At 37.1% G+C, this 17,715-nt stretch overlaps 1 protein-coding gene across 1 annotated transcript; it reads left to right on the forward strand.

Moving 5' to 3' along the window:
* The first annotated feature begins 4,568 nt into the window (after nucleotides 1-4,568).
* Nucleotides 4,569-9,980, forward strand: LOC113055003 (chromobox protein homolog 2-like). Its single transcript, XM_026220917.1, has 5 exons — nucleotides 4,569-4,706; nucleotides 4,789-4,832; nucleotides 6,701-6,766; nucleotides 7,763-7,832; nucleotides 7,931-9,980. Exons 1-5 carry the CDS (start codon nucleotides 4,623-4,625, stop codon nucleotides 9,266-9,268), a joined length of 1,602 nt encoding a protein of 533 aa, XP_026076702.1. The 5' UTR covers nucleotides 4,569-4,622; the 3' UTR covers nucleotides 9,269-9,980.
* The last annotated feature ends 7,735 nt before the right edge of the window (nucleotides 9,981-17,715 follow it).

The following is a 17,715-nucleotide window of genomic DNA, read 5'->3' on the forward strand; positions in this document are numbered from 1 at the left end:
GAGCCTCATAAGATTATTTATGCAATTTGTAAGTGCTGTGTAAGTGCTCCTTCAAAAATATAAGTGTATAGAGCCCTGCGTTTATAATTATACTTGGCTTTAAGTGTACATAAACACAGAGATAAAGTCATTTGACCAGATATCTTTGTAGAGTAAGAGTATGTCAGTGAACTGCTTAATGCTTGCTTCTTATCCCTGTTCTACCAGGACGAGTGTAGCCAGTCAGGCTTGATTGGAAAATAAAATAAAACAGAGACAGAGAAAAAAAAAAGTGAGATAGAGACACAACATCAGCATATGTGTCAGGATACAAGGGATAGACTTTAAATAAAATGTTTTAAATTTATTTATATATATATATATATATGACAACAAACTGTTAGAAGAGAGGGATCCTTGGGATCCTATATAGAACCATAGGGTTCTTTACTCAACTCCAAAGAACCTGCTAAAAAAGTTATATAATGACAAGAACACTTTTGGCACAAAGGGTTCATATCTTGAATTTTGTGATCATTCACATGCATTCATAAATGCATTTGAATACACCGAATAATGCAGTGAAAGAATGCTCTCAAAATGCGCACACGCACTAGTATGACTTCATCATGTAACTTTACATTAGCCTAGATGCATGCACTTTTTAGGCACAATTTGTTTAGTTTTTGAATATACTTGATACTGTTAAAAGGCACATCATTAAAACAAAAAAAATACGAGTTCACATTTCACACCTAAACACGCGTGGAAAACGTAATTATAACTAGCTACTAAATTAGTTAAAAATTCCTATCCATATACAGCTATGATTCGCGATCCCCAAATTGACACAAATGATTCGCGATCCCGCTACGAACTCCCGAACTTATTCAAATGATTCGCGATCCCCAAACTGACTCAAATGATTCGCGATCCCCCTACGAACTCCCGAAATGATTCAAATGATTCGCCATCCCCAAATTGACTCAAATGTTTCCCGAACCCGCTTTGAACTCCCGAACTGACTCAAATGATTCGCGAATCCGCTACGAACTCCCGAACTGATTAAAATGAATAGCGATCCTCAAACTGACTCAAATGATTCGCGATCCCGCTACGAACTCCCGAATTGCTTGAAATGATTTGCGATCCCCAAACTGACTCAAATGATTCCCGATCCCACTATGAACTCCCGAACTTATTCAAATGATTCGCGATCCCCAAATAGACTCAAATGATTCGCGATCCCACTACTAACTCCCGAACTTATTCAAATGATTCGCGATCCCCAAATAGACTCAAATGATTCGCGATCCCGCTACGAACTCCCGAACTTATTCAAATGATTCGCGATCCCCAAATTGACTCAAATGATTCGCGATCCTGCTACGAACAGCTTCTTCACTTGTCAGGATCGTGAAGTGTTTCTGGCTGGTGACAGTGAGGAACGCAGGTCTCACGTATGTGGCTTTGACTGCTTGCATCTCCTCCCCTGCTACGAACTCCCGAACTGACTCAAATGATTAGCTATCCCAAATGCTATGAGAGTGTGCACATCGACATCGAGAGAAATAAACAGCAGATGTTCATGTTAACAACTTCTTTAACTTGAGCAAACGCTGCTAATACACATACATTTGTTAATAAAGTAAAAAAAACGAAAACATGAATGTTTTAATGCTACTGAATAAAAAAAACCGATCCATTCGAAAGTCTCTCTCTGCTCATTATGACAGGACCTGGATCAGTGAGCTGCGTCTCGGGCCGATGACGTCACTTCCATGGAGGCATGTGGTAGACGCCCCCGTCCATTGACTCCGCCCCCACGTCAAAACAGTGCCGCAAAGAGTGACGTGCAGAAAAGTGAAGCGCAAAGTAGACTGACACGCAAAATAAAAGCAGCGTTGCAAATAAATTAATAGATATGACCATGGAAAATATGTATTGCAAAATCTTTGCTTTTGCGCTGTTTCATTTGTTTTGCATTTCTTCATTTTTGTTTGCAAGAAGCAAATGTATTTTCCTCAATACTTTAAATAAAATGTTTTAAATTTGTTTTTGTATTTATTGTTTTTGTATATTTTAAACAAGGTAAATCTTTCTGATTTATTAAAATAAAAAGTCACATACATGGGTTTTTTCTGGGCTAAGCCCCGGATCTCCACTCACCCTAGAACCTCCCCTGATTACAGGTGTTTTCGACATCGGCTGCGGCTGGTGGGGAGGAGATGCAAGCGGTCAAAGCCACATACGTGAGACCTGCGTTCCTCACTGTCACCAGCCAGAAACACTTCACGATCCTGACAAGTGAAGTAGCTGTTATCTGCTGTCTAAAATATATCAGACATGCATTTATAGATGTCAGAAGAAGACACACAGAAGAATCATTCCCCTGTAAATATATTATCATCATTTTCTGAGGTTGGTTATAGAGGACAATTTGAAATTGACTTGTTCTCCTGCTAGACACTTATTTCCCCCAAGCAAACGGTCTGCTAATGATCAGAAACACTTCACTCTGAAACATCTTGATTGCCTTATTCAATTTCCTCCAGAAACCTCTGCATATAGAACCAGATCCACACAGGAGATTCAGCTGAATTAATCACGGAAATGAGTCAAACCAATTACTTCTCAGAAATCGAGTCCCATAAAAGGATTTGTGCACAATAAAACATAATAATAAAATGTTGATTGATAAAAATTTAGATAGGGTTTTAAGTACAAACCCTTAAAACAGATGATGCATGAGCTTATGCGCTGAGCCTTTGAGCAAACAATTTAAAGTTGATTTCCATGATCATTTCTCATGTGGTTCCAAGCATGACTTGCTTTCCTCTTTCTTGTTAAAAACAAAAGTGTTTTAAAGCATCTCAGAGCTTCTGCTGTCCAGGCAATGTCTGTCAAACTCCAAATAAGGATCATTAACAGACAAAACAATGTGTGTATGACTCATCAAGCTGCAAAAAGTTAATGCATGTTTTATATATATAAATATATGTATAAATACTGTTCTTATGAACTTTCTATTCATCAAAGAAACCTGAAAAATTATACGCAGCAGTTTTTTACGCAGCGCTTTTGCCCTTGACTCTTATTTTACATTGCTAACCGATCAATACTCTGATCCCATGACGGACCTAAGAGCTCAGGTTAAATGCATGGGACGCTTCGAGATCCTGTTGACCTACGGAGGTCAGAGGTCAGTTTGACAAGTGCATTTATGAACACTTCTGCTGCAAACCATGAGAAAATCAAACAAAGCCAGATGGCCAAATTGGCATCCCAAATGTTTCTTTAACCACAATATGAACCTAGAGCCAAATAAATCTCACACTCCAGCTGGAAGATGCAGAAGCTGCATTTAATGACCATCTGGATCTGGGGGTCGCACAGGTTAACTGCACCCACAAGCCACGTGTTGCCATGACAGCGCCAGACCATAACCTCAAGAGAATTCAGCTGGTCTGTGTCGCCCTCTGCTGTTTCAAACAGCAAACTACCACACTACTCTCACTGTGTGTGTATGTACGGCACACAATGATCTTCTGTTCAGGATCCAGCAGAACATTTCTAATGTAATGTTTGAACCAGACTAGTTTTAAATAAGTCAACACATTTTTCTTTTCTCGTTAGTTGACTGAACTCTCAAAAGTTAGTCATCTTTAAATACATTTGACTAAAAATGCTCAATTAAATTCAGCACTTGCTGAATTAAACATGCAACATGAGGTCATTTTACAATTATTCTTCCATTTAATATTTATAGTTTTATTTTGCATAATGGCTTGTTTACTATTTTTAAAGTAAGCAGTAAGCAGTATATAATAGTAATTAATATAGTTTATTTCATAAAAATAAAATCACTGTAAAACATCTTAGAATCAAAAACACTATTATTGATGGTATTAATATTTTGAATCAGCTTTTCTTTTTATGTTTTCCTTTTTATTTTAGTTAACATTTTATAAAATGTTTTTGATTTTGATTTTTTTTGTCATTTTTGTTTATTTGATAGAAGTCTATATAGTTATTATTATTATAATTATTATTATTATATTTTAAATTGTATTTTAAATATATATATATTACTACTTTTACTGTGTTTTTCGATCAAATAAATGCAGTCTTGATGAACATAAGAAACTTCTTAAAAAACATGAAATTCTTACTGATCCCAAACTTTTGGAACAATTGAAATGAAATTAAAAACAAACCTCAAACTAAAATATAATAATATAAAGTTAATTGCATATAAATTATATAAATTAAAATCACAATGTAATGTTAATATGGATATTAATAAAGTTACATGAAGGTTACATAATGGTAACTGAATAATAAAAATGCCTTTAATTCTAGAATCAAAAACAGTTTACTTTTACTTTGGTTTGTAAATTCCGTGAAACCATTTATATTTGTATACTCTTTTAAAATGATACGCTTACAACAAATTCGTATTAATATGTATCATTTCATATCAATGTGCTGTTCACCAAAAATTCACAGGCTTATTAAAAATATGTGACGTCACGCGGACGGTGTCCTCGGAGGGCCAGTGCGAGCGCTGCGCGTTTGCGTATCCGCCCCCTTCTGTCCTGCTCCGCGCTCCCGTTCACAGAGAAGGAGGAGATGAGAATGAGATGAGAAGAGCCATGGAGGAGCTGAGCGCCGTCGGAGAGCAGGTCTTTGATGCCGAGTGTATCCTCAACAAACGCATAAAGAAGGTAACAATCGCGCGCACAGAAACACACACACATGTGAATCCGAATGCGTGTGCGATCCTCAACGCGTGTTTGATTTCCACAGGGTAAAGTGGAGTATCTGGTCAAGTGGAGAGGATGGTCGTCCAAGTGAGTGAGAACTAATACATACACTGCCTTTTTTATGTGTGTGTATGTGTATGTTGACTATAGAGTGTATATTTGTGCATCATATAGAACAGTACTTTGCCCACGCAGCGCGATTCCCCAGTAAACCAGCTTGAATGTGCATCTCGAGGAAGGGAGAGAGGGAGAGAAACAATGAAAACAACAACAACAGCGTGTTGCGCGTGTAGTTTCGCGTCCACGCGTGAATTCGTGCACTGTTCTCCGCTTGATTACCTCGCCCTTGCCTCCTTTTCTGCATTTCTCTTTGTCTTGTCAAAAGTAGCACAAGTTGCTTTTGCTGTGTATTTTCATCAAGTTGTTTTTGTTCGACTATCCGTTCGCGGCTGGCGAAATAAGATCGACAGAAACTTATCTTTAACAAACCGAAAAATATTTTTGTGTTTTTGTTATGTGTTTTTTTCCCGGTGATAAACATCATGTATTGGCTTCAGGGGTCGCCTAATGTTCGGTCAGCTGTTACAAAACCTGTTACACTGTATCAGTTTTAGAACGCTTTTGTTACTTTGTAACAATCTCTTCGTTTGTACCGTAAGCAGTTTGTAGAACACGCAGCGCGTGGTGTTTTTACTGTTTCTTTTCTCCATTAAAAACTCCAGCTGCCCTACTTAATGCCCCCTCTCTTGCTCTCTGTTACATTGTCGCCCCCTGTTTGCCCCTTCTATGGGCACTTGAGCTGTCAATCACACGAACCACTCCTACCGCGTGCGCTTCCATCTGCTTCATTGATTATTTACAACTCACATCTATTTCTTATTGGTTATTATAACTTGTTAAATCAAAATCATAAACTTACGGGACCCCAGGGACAATGTTTAATATGCTCTAGATATGTGAAATGAGGGATGAGAGGTGATGTCTTGTTGTTTAACATGTGATATATTTCATGTAAGAATGTAAGTAAGGTTCGTAACGCATCTTTTTATCTCACAATTCAGAAAAGTACAATTGCAAGATGTTAATTTGGAATTCTTAGAAAGGGAGCCAAAATTATGAGATGACATTTTATGGGAGAAAAAAATTTGGAATTGAAAGAAAAAGTTACAATTACCTTTGTTTCATCCTGTGGCAGAAGAGGAATAAACAAAGGTGTGGAATATTCAACTCATAATTCCAAGAAAATGTCAGCATTCCAAGATGTAAACAAAAACAAAAAAAGTCACAATTGCAAGAAAAAAATAATGCACAATGTTTAAAAATGCTTGTCAGTTCCTGTTAGATAAAATCAAGCCTTGTACATTATTTTCCCATGAACTATGCAGTAGAAGTTATGGAAGAAGAATGAATACTGTTCATGTTGATTTTGAGTAATGTCAGGTTAAGGAAGTTTTGATAGATAACTTCTTTTTTTGCGTTAAATGAAATCCAGACGTTACATACTCTTTGAAGAGCCCTTTTAAGTAAACCGTCATCTCATCTTTGTTTTCTCTCTGCTATAATAATGCCAACCAGACTGCGTCTGAAGTCCAGTTCTATTCATCATCCCTTCTGTTTAAATTTACAGTAGCAGATGCAAAATTGTTATCCAAATGATACTTAAGGGGTGGTACACAAATAGCTTGTTTTGCATGCTTTATGTTGATTTAGTCTTGTGAAGTGACCTGCTGTGTTTTCAACTATAATCCATGCAGTTTTTTTATGTGCATATGATTCATATTAATTGCAAGACTGTATGAATTATATGTACTTTAAAAACATTATTTTTAATACTTTAAAAACTTAAAAGAAATAATCCTACTTAAAGTCTTTCCATTGTACATGCTAAATGAAAAACATGAGCAAGTTATGTGCCATCTACTCACATGCTAAAGAAGCCAGTGTCTATGTTGCAGACACAACAGTTGGGAACCTCAGGAAAACCTTCTTGACCCGAGACTATTGGCTGCGTTTAACAAGAGGTAAGAGGTTTCTCCCATTGGTTGAGCAGGGCTTTATGTGAGAGCAACACCCCCTTCCCCATGTGCAAACAATATGGGCTGCACCGCTTGGGAGGGCATCAATGGGGCTCCTTTTACAGGGCCATTCGAGGGTTGCAGATGTGTCCATGCTCACGAGTTCCTCTGCAGCCTGACTGGAAATCAAACATCATTAACATTTTCTAGTTTTAGAGTCTTCAGTTAGCATTTCACATTTGGTTTCACAGTTTATGAAGGCTGGGTGTGAAACAGAATTGGATCACGTGAGAAACAAAACCATGTGTGGACACTTAACATGCTACTTAAAAAAAAAATTATATTTACATTTTCTGTAGAATATTTTTCGATATATGGCTCGGAATCCATCCTTCAATGTAAGTACATGGGAATTTTTCTCCCGATTTTACGTTCGCAAAGGAAAAATTTCTTTATTTTTAGAAATCATTAAAGTCTGGAGAACAAATTATGTTTTTTCTTTTTGGGAAACACCACTTTTTGTTAACATACTGTATCTGCTAAAAACAAAGAAAGTGATATGAGGAAGTAGGGAGAAAGAACAGGAAGTGTGGAGGCTTAAATATCTAAAAACAGGAACTGAATTTCACAATTGGGCTTATTTTTCCCTCAAGTCTGTTAAAAGCATATTTGTTTTGTTTTTATAATATATATACTTTTTTTTCAAATGAACTTTTTTTTATTTAAATATATTTGAATGTTTTTTTTTCTGTTTCTTTTTGCTTTGGTTTATGATTATTTTGTAATCTAAATCCTCTTTATGTGAAGCACTTTGACTCTTGTTTATAAGATATGCTGTTTAATAAAAATTCCCTTTGACTAATGGCTTTTAATACTGAAATAATGGTCATATATATAATAAAATTGAATGATAGCAAAGACTGTATGATCTACTCAACTGAAATGAATATGTATTACTAATCATGTTTTTTTTTTTTTTTTTTACATTTTGTCCATTCTTAGGGAGCAGGAGCGGGAGCTCTTGATCAGCAAAAAGGGGAAACGTCCCCGTGGACGACCCAGAAAAATATTGGTAAGTATGCCTCAAAAAATGCACCAGATCTACTGAAAAACCCAATTTGCACCACACAACAATATGTTCTCATCATTTTCTATATGTTCATCTCTCAGGAAATCATTCCAGTGGTGTCCAAATCAAGCAGCTCGTCCTCATCGTCCTCATCTTCTGGTTCTTCGTCATCTTCCTCATCTTCTTCCTCTTCTTCAGATGATGACGATGAAGAAGACGACAATGACAGAAATCCAAAACTGAGCCCTCATCCACGAGAGCATCACCCGGTCCCTCAGAAGAAAGCACAGATCCTGGTAGCCAAGCCAGGACCGCCGAAGAAGAAGCGAGGGAGGAAAGCACTTCCTCCGGAGCTGAAGGCGCAGCGTCAGGCCAAAGGTCCTCGGAAGTTTCTCAAGCCCATGTCCAGACACTCTGAGCTTCGAGGGAGCATAAAGAAACCGCTCATGCCTGCAAGCTTTACCTACACTGGGTTGAACCGAATCTCTGGAAGGGAGCCGTTGGCACTTCAAAATAGAGGATCTTTTACCCAGAAGAGCTCCTTAAGTTCCCTTGGACGCTCCGTCGGATCGACCTCATCACCCACTGTGTTAAGTCGGCCGCCGCAATCCAAAACTGCTTCGGATTTCAAGCTCTCGGTCTCAGATATGAGCAGCGGAGACATCGATCCCAGTACGCCCACGTGCAAATCTCCGGGAGTTGCTGTGTTGAATATTCACAGCAGCAATGGACAGACATGTCCTAAACTCTCTCCAAATGTTTTGAAGGCCTCGGATCAGACTCTACTTCAAAGATCAGGATCTCTCCAGAAATCCCCATCGAGCTCATTTTCCTCTCTTAAAACTCCCACCAGCCTTCAAGCTCTCAACCTACAGAGCATCAACAAAACAGCACAGGGTAACGGGAGCTCCGCAAATGATGATTCGTATTTGAAGGGTGCCCCCAACCCTGGTAAAAAAAGCTCTGGGTTTAACCCAAGATGCGAGCATAGTCCTGCGCCCAATACCCCAAGTAAGTTCCCAACCAATCAACAAGTCCTAAAGAGTCCGCAACGGGATAAATCCAAAGCGGACTATTTGTCCGAAAAACTCGGGAAGAAGAATCAAGGTAGGGTGGACAATATACTGGTTCCAACATCCGATGGCCGAGACCAACCAGTGCCGGATAGATCCTCATACAAAGATGCCGGGAAACCAAGCAAGATCCTGAGCGAGTTGAGCACTGGTGAAGAGGGGAGCAGCTCAGATTCTGACCATGATTCCTCATTTCCAAGCAACAACCGTGACTTGGCCATCTCGGTGCAGGCAGGCCAGGACTGGAAGCCGACGCGGAGCCTGATCGAACATGTATTTGTCACCGACGTCACTGCAAACCTGGTCACTGTAACGGTAAAAGAGTCACCCACCAGCGTTGGGTTTTTTAGCATCCGCAATTACTGAATGTTGACAACTGGAAATGCAGCCACTCTGGGATAATCAGAATAAGTTTAGAGTCAAAATGACTGTTTTGGTGCTTCTCTTTGTTTGGATCCTACTTGTTTTAACTCGAAATCAGACTGTTTTAGTTGGTCAGTTTAGGAGTCCTTTGAGAAAACGAACGACTGAAGACCTGCTCAATCAGAGATGTTTATCATTTATGTTTATTAGTAATCTCAGTTAAGCATAGATATTAAGCATAAATATGATACTGAACAAATTATTGACCATTCGTCTTGGTTTCCACTTCAGGTTTGGTTTCGTGTTCTCTTGACGTTGATTTTGAGTACATTATTAGTGAAGAAGAAAGTCACAAGATCAGAACAAATTTATCCCAAACTGTTTTAAAGCTGAATCTCAGATCACGTCTTCTAAGGTGCCTGTTTTTAAAGCTGACCTCTGATCTGCCTGTTAATTATTATATCTGAAGTTTTCTTTTCTTTTTAGAATGAAGTTGGGTATCTTTTATACAACACAACAGTTCTCTGTTTATTTATTATTAATTTTTACTGGTTTTTGTTGGAAGGTGAAATGCTGGAACACAGTAAAGTTTCTTTTTTTTTTCTTTTTTTTTTTACAAAATTCAGCATTGTCTGTTCTGTCAAACCTACAGTTCAGAATATGGATGAATCAGTGGTGTAAGAACGACAGTAAAGAAGTCTCTTCTGCTCACCAAGGCTGGATTTATGATTTATTTGTCCAAAAATTTTCTATGTGAATATATTGTAAAATGTTATTTATTCCTGTGATCAAAGCTGAATTTTCAACATAATTAATCCAGTCTTCAGTGTCACATGATCCTTCAGAAATCATTCTGATATGATGCTTTGCTGCTCAAGAAACACGTATTATTGTCAATGTTAAAATCTTTCATAAATGTAAAGTTTAAAAGCATTTGAAAATAGAAATGTGCCTTCACGGTCTCTTTTGATCAATTTAGTCTATCCTTAATAAATAAAAGTATTAATTCCTTTCAAACAAAATGTTACTAACTCTGAATCTTTAGCATGGAAGTGTATTTTTTTCTTTCTTTTAAAAAAATTCTTAAAACAACGGATAATTTAAAAAAGCGAAGGTGGTTTTTTAGTTTGCTATATTGCAATGGTTGCTGTACCCCTGCATATATCACATCTCTTAATGTATTATTACGTTAGTCTGTAAATTGCAAAAATGGCTTCCCATCTAGCTTTTAATGTCATGTTCACATAAAACATCTAAATTTCCTTAAAGCTAGATAAGCGTGCAGAGAAGACTGCATAAGATATTTATAATTTCTAGATTGTCTTTAATATGAGTGAATATTGTATTTTTATACTTAAAGCAGTAATACAAAATATACTCATAAACAAATTGAAAATAAATCTAAACATCTTGTGACATCAGTCATCTTTTTTGCCTCTCAGATTTTTTTTCTTTATTTTCTTTTTTTTTCAGTGGATCCCCCTCCCCCCATCCCAATCTGACATAAATAACACAGTTTATTCTACTTGACAGTAATATGTACTGCGGCTCTCATATTCAATGTTTGCTGTCTGCCTTATGTCTGATCTCCTCCACAGTCGTGAACTTCAGAGAGGTCATTTAATTATGCAGGTTTAGACATTTTAAGAAGTCCTTTCATTTTCCCCGAATTGCAAGAAACAGTCTCTATTGTGTGGTCTCTCTGGGCACATTGCTCTCCCTGAACCTCACACCAATTTCAGCTTCACTCAAACCATAACTCCAGTTGCTATACCTGGTTAGTTTAAATAAAGTCAACTTGGCCTCAGATGCTTCTTCTAAAATTCCTAAGGATAGGAATGACTAAAAAGATGATTAATTTAGTGGCTAGAGTAACGAATAATGAGATGCCACCCGATCTAAATATTAACTCAAAGTTTAATAATAATGACTTTATTAATTTCTTCACTAATGAAATGGATAGCATCAGAAATACAATAACAAATGTAGATTGTACAGAATCTAATACTCAGATTTATTCATCGCACCCAAAGATAAACTGCACTGCTTTACATATATAGGACAGGAAGAGCTAAATAAACTTATCACTGTATCTAAAACAACAACATGTTTGTTAAATCCTGTAACTACTAAATTTCTGAAAGAGTTAGTTACCTGTAGCAGAAGAACCGCTGCTCAACATTATTAACTCATTATCTTTAGGTCACGACCCAAAACCATTCAAGTTGGTGGTTATTAAGCCTCTTATTAAGAAACCACAACTATATCCTAGCGAACTGTCAAATTATAAGCCCATTTCAAATTTTCCATTTATGTCTAAAATTTTGGGGGGAAAAATTGTCTGCTCAATTGAGCTTAATATCTGTATGAAGAATTTCAGTCAGGTTTCAGGCCCCACCATAGCACAGAATCTGCACTTGTATTCCACACCATAGATCATGACATACTCATAGATCAATTACAAAACTATACAGGTTTTCAAGTGCAGGCTCTAAGATGGTTTACATCCTACCTGACTAATCGCTACCACTTTGTGTAAAAGGAGAGTAATCTCATTCATCACCTGTAAAATATGGAGTGCCACAAGGATCTGTCCTAGGTCCTCTGCTATTTTCAATATACATGTTGCCTCTTGGTAATATTATTAGAAAATACGGAATTAGCTTCCACTGTTATGCTGATGATACTCAGCTATATATCTCAACAAGACCAGATGAAACTTCTAAATTATCTAAGCTAACAGAGTGTGTTAATGTAAAAGTTTGGATGACCAATAATTTGGTCATCCAAGGGCCAAATTATTGGTCCTCTGGCCCGAGTTTCACCCTGAGTCTTGGGCTGGTATTGTCGGCCCGAGACTCGAAGGTTGTGTGTTCGAGTTTTGGGTCTGCAATCCCACGACTGAGGTGCCCTTGAGCAAGGCACCAAACTCCCAACTGTTATTACTTATTACCAGTGGTGGACAGTAACGGAGTACATTTTTCAAGTATCTGTACTTTACTGGAGTAGTTTTATTTTGAGTAACTTTTACTTTTACTTAACTACATTCCAAAGCATAAGATCGTACTTTTAACTTCACTACATTTCATAAAACATATCGTTACTCCCTATAATAGGGATTGGGCGTCTTGACGTCATTACTTGTCGTGGCCGCCACATTGACTGCCTCCTTTACTGCCACTCGGACTACTGTGCAGTGTTTAGACATACTCCCTCTCATCAGTGTGTCTTAATTTGATTAATTAAAAATCTATTTTAACCATTTTCAACCGTTGCTGTATTGTGGGGTGTAATAGCGCAACACATAATCGCCATGGGGAAAGTAAAATGAGAATGGATTAACTTTACACCGCTATCCTGCTTGGAGGCACGACTACGGAGACCATAACATCTGAATATTAATTTATAAAGCAGGGTAGGTAAATGTATAAAAAACTTTTTTCCCAAATTTGTTTAAACTTTATTTATATATCAATACATAATTAAAATGTAAGTACTCTGAAAAAGAAAAATAAAACTCTGAAAATAAAAATCGAGTGTCTGTAGACCTCTCACGACTGTTTTAAAAGACAGCTCATTATTTCCATTCACTCCACCCCCTCCCTTCTGGGCTCCTTCCAAAGCCACGCCCCCAAAACACATGAACGCGCAACTCCGACCACTGAGCTGGAAGACGCATTATTTACCTGAGACGAGCGGAGAGGAAGGAGCACAGTGCATGTAGTGACATCATGTCAGAATCACATAATAAAAATAACTTTACATGAAGATAAACAAACAAGATGTATTTTAGTACTCACTATCAAGCTAGCATATTGATATTCAGATCGGCACTTCGGAGCATGTTCGCGACTCGGTTGATTCAGATCGGCACTTTGGAGCCTTTTCGCGACTCGGTTGATTCAGATCGGCACTTCGGAGCATGTTCGCGACTCGGTTGATTCAGATCGGCACTTCGGAGCATGTTCGCGACTCGGTTGATTCAGATCGGGACTTCGGAGCATGTTCGCGACTCGGTTGATTCGGATCGGGACTTCGGAGCATGTTCGCGACTCGGTTGATTCGGATCGGCACTTCGGAGCATGTTCGCGACTCGGTTGATTCGGGTCGGGACTTCGGAGCCTGTTCGCGACTCGGTTGATTCGGATCGGGACTTCGGAGCCTGTTTGCGACTCGGTTGATTCGGATCGTCACTTCAGAGCCTGTTCGCGACTCGGTTGATTCAGATCGGCAATTCGGAGCCTGTTCGCGACTCCGTTGATTCAGATCGGCAATTCGGAGCCTGTTCGAGACTCGGTTGATTCAGATCGGCACTTCGGAGCATGTTCGAGACTCGGTTGATTCAGATCGGCACTTCGGAGCCTGTTCGAGACTCGGTTGATTCAGATCGGGACATCGGAGCATGTTTGAGATTTTTTTTAATTCAGATCTGGACATTGAAGCAGGAAGTGTTTGTCAAACAGTTAATTGGTGATAAATGAATATTTGGACTTGAGGCTTTTTTTTCCTGTTGATTCAGCATGTACATGGACCCACACACAAAGGTGGACACACTCTAGTATTAATCATCAGTAGAGCTCTAAACTTTTCATCCATTGTTATTAAGGACGTTATTCATAACCGTGCTGAATATAAGTATATATTGTTAGCTGATGCTAACTGTCTAGCTAACAAGCTTGCTGGTGCTAACTTGAGGTAGTTTTTATTAATAATGTCCAAATATTTTTTTTCAACCACCTATATATATATATAAGAGGGGAAGAGATTCAACCCGTTTGGCCAGGGGTGTTTTAACACCCCAGACAAGGTTTATATAATTATAAAAAATATAATTATATTTTCCTTAAAATCTTCAGGCCTTATTATCATGTCATATATAACTGTGATGTTCTGTAAAACAACAAACTTTAAAATACTTTGTTCTTACTGGTGAAAATCAGATGGTCATCTCTGTTTTCTCTCAGGTACATCACAGTGTAAGCTTCACAGTCAACATTACTCTCGTCAGCGTAGTCCATATCAACAACAAAAATATATCTTGACTCCATATAGTGGTTATTTTGGAAACAATCCCAGGTATTTTGAGCAGTAGGATTATAAAAAAAAAAATGTGCTAATATAAAATTAAATTAAACTATATAAAATTGCAAACATCTATCTTTCAGTACTTTTTTACTTAAGTACATAAAAAATTGAGTACTTTTGTACATTCACTTGAGTAAAATTGAAAAAGGACTACTTTTACTAGAGTAATATTTTATTATACGTATCTGTACTTTTACTCCACCTTCGTCCACCACTGCTTATTGCTATTAACTGTATTTACAACTAATTTTGCTATACGTTTGTTTGCATCATATAATAATTGCTGTTAATAGTGATCATCTGTCTGATCACGTCTTTTATTTATCTTTCATACATTTCTGCCATATGGACATAAATTGACCACTAATAAGCTACGACTAAATATTGTAGAAACTTAATTTTCTGTAAAGCTGCTTTGCAACGATTTGTATTGTAAAAAAGTGATATACAAATAAGCTTGAATTGAATTAAGGAAACATGAAACAGATACAAATGAGTCATTAGCTGTCTGTAAAATAAAAATGGAGAACAGTTCAGATCATCTGAGTTCATATTGAGATAAAAGAGCAAAGTTTGAGACATTGTTGAGATCTCTTCTAACTATCTAGGGGAGATGCGTGAGATTATTATGAGTCTTTTTATCTCCTCTTTTTTTATCTAAAACCGGAGACACTGCAAACATCAACATCTTAATGCATATAGAGAACTGAGATATTAAATGGATCTAATATGTTAATTTTTTTTTCCTCTTGATTGACAGATATTAAATTGGATTATATATCTGTATGTATAAAAGAAATGACTGAAGAAAGTATTTTTCCCCCAGAGGCAGTAGGGATATTCTGAGCAGCTATACATGTTTGCAGTCAGTGCTCCATCTGTGTGTCTCTGCAGGGCTGCTATTATCAGCGCGGCTCATTTCTGACCATACTGAGATAATCACAGAGCAGCAAAAGAAATGAGATACCAGTGTGCTGAGGTTACTGCAGCGCTTCACTACCAGAGCACCATTACACCAGACCTGTAGATACTATTGTAGATTTAATTTATGTTTTTAATTCTCTTTTTATATAATTTTCTTTGTTTTTATTGTAGTTTTATTTTATCATTTTTTTATCCATTTATTTTTTTTGCTGCATGTCAAACTTAATTAAAATAAGAAATGGCCTATTGAAATATAAATGTCTGTATATATATATATATATATATATATATATATATATATATATATATATATATATATATATATATACATATATATATATATATATATATACACATACATACATACATACACACACACGTATAATTCTGTATGTTCTTTCTTTTTAGGTCAAATGTTTCCTTGACCTGCTTTCATGAGTTTCACCCTCTTGCTTCCTCCTAAGGAGGAGATTCAAGGCTCATCATGGGTGTCTAAAGAATGCGGGACACACAAGATAATCAAGTCCATCAACATTATTGTGCCAAAAATGTCTAAGGCGGCGCTTTGCTTTGTTTCATTTGGATCATTACACAATCCGTCTTTTCTGCTCATATAATCCTTCATATTAAGATATGTCTTTCATAACATAAATAATGTGAATTCACAAGTGCACAGTCATTTCTAAAGTCTCTGTTAAACAATAGTTGGGCTGTAGAAAGGGTGGAGACGAGGAAAAGTAACAATCATCTCCTCCATCCACACCCAAAAACACAAACATGTCAGAGACTGAAATCACAACCGAAAGAAAACAAAATAATGTTTGTGTTTGTTTAGCAGAGAAGAAATGTATAATGTGTCATTATCATTGTCTGAATCTGAATAATACAATTTTGCAAATATGATTATTTAAAGGTGTCATGCCATGACATGACTTTTTTTTTTAAGTCAGTGGTTTTTACACTGTATGCGATAGATTGCATGCAATGCAAGTGAGAACAGCAATATATTTTTTGCACTGTGTAAATAGTAGTTAGATGCTATCTGTATTTACTGTGTCAGATACTATTTGCACCTTTTGTAGAGGCCGAGGAAGGGCACATAGCTGTGGGGCTGCTGGGGTGCTAACCACGACTTCACCACCTGCTCGTGGACATCCGGAAAGAGAGTAAACTTCCTCTTTGAGACAGCAAGCTGGCAGCTCTTACTTACATCATATACTGCCCACAGGCTTGTCAGTATTTGCATGAAATTTGCATAATTAGCAACAACTGGCCATCTTTTTGTGCTGGCATTATCCTATAAGGTTTCAGGATTTTCATGAGTTCCCATGTGAATGATTCACAATGTAGAGTGAATGCTCAAAAGGGAACTTTATAATTTACAAAGCAAGCATTATTAAATCATTTACTTACGTTCTGTGATGCAGCTGTCAGATCTATACAACTAGCTGCTTCATCATTCAACAAATGTTTCTCTGTGAACTCTTCATTACTGTGCCTCGATTGTAAAACAAAATGCTAGGAACAAACAAATAAACCTCCGATGTGATCCGGGACGCCATTAATCGACCACTCACTTGATCCTGGGATCCTTCTCAAGTCTGTACAGACACAAAAGCTGTTTAAACCGGATGTGTCAAAATGTATTCTTCCTTTTGTCCTATTATCAGTAAACTCATGCATAGAATCATTACTGTCCAATGACTGTATGAAACTGTAAAGAGTTTAATAGGAAAATGCAGAAGAAACTTTTTTTTTGGGTACATTTGATTTTATTTAAATAAATTTTTTAACATTTCACATGTGTCGATTTATGGTTACATTCAAAGGTACGGTTGAAATGCATTTGTAATTAGCACTACTAGATATATTAACTTACTGTTTATTTTTTTATTTACATTTTGTCTAGAATACTGGGATATATTGAGGTTTTTACAGTAGGTATTAAAGTACAACCCTCAAAACATTATTTCATTTATGGCTTATAATAAAAGAAATGGGCCCAAATATTCAAAAAGACCGATGAGACTTTCTACGATGGATGCCGCTTCCCCTAAGGATGCCACTTCTCCGATGGATGCAATTTCTCCAATTGCTGTCTCTCCTGCAATGGCTGCCTCTTCTCCAATGGCTGTTTATCCATAATATTTTTGCTACAACTATTTCTGTTTGATAGTCACCATCATGGTGATTAATGTTTTAGTTTAGTCACAGCTTCAGTTGGACTCATGACCTTCAACCTTTTAAACATTAGTTTGCCTAATGCTATGTTTGTCCGTAGTTTTCTAATTTAATTATGCATCAAGATATTTAGATGCTTATCTACAGCAGTGTTTCTCAACTAGACAACAACATCCAAAAAGGTAATTCTAAATGTTTTTCTGATGTGAGACTTTTATCTAGAAAAACGGGCATGATAGCTATTGACAATAAGAAAAGAG

The sequence above is a fragment of the Carassius auratus genome, chromosome 3 (genome assembly GCF_003368295.1).
Source record: "Carassius auratus strain Wakin chromosome 3, ASM336829v1, whole genome shotgun sequence".
Lineage (NCBI taxonomy): Eukaryota > Metazoa > Chordata > Actinopteri > Cypriniformes > Cyprinidae > Carassius > Carassius auratus.

Bases quoted from the DNA above. Each gene is read 5' to 3' on its own strand.
- LOC113055003 (XM_026220917.1), top strand. From the start codon at position 4,623: ATGAGAAGAGCCATGGAGGAGCTGAGCGCCGTCGGAGAGCAGGTCTTT. The intron at 4,833-6,700 runs GTGAGTGAGAAC...TCTATGTTGCAG, and splicing joins TGGAGAGGATGGTCGTCCAA to ACACAACAGTTGGGAACCTC. The intron at 6,767-7,762 runs GTAAGAGGTTTC...GTCCATTCTTAG, and splicing joins TTGGCTGCGTTTAACAAGAG to GGAGCAGGAGCGGGAGCTCT.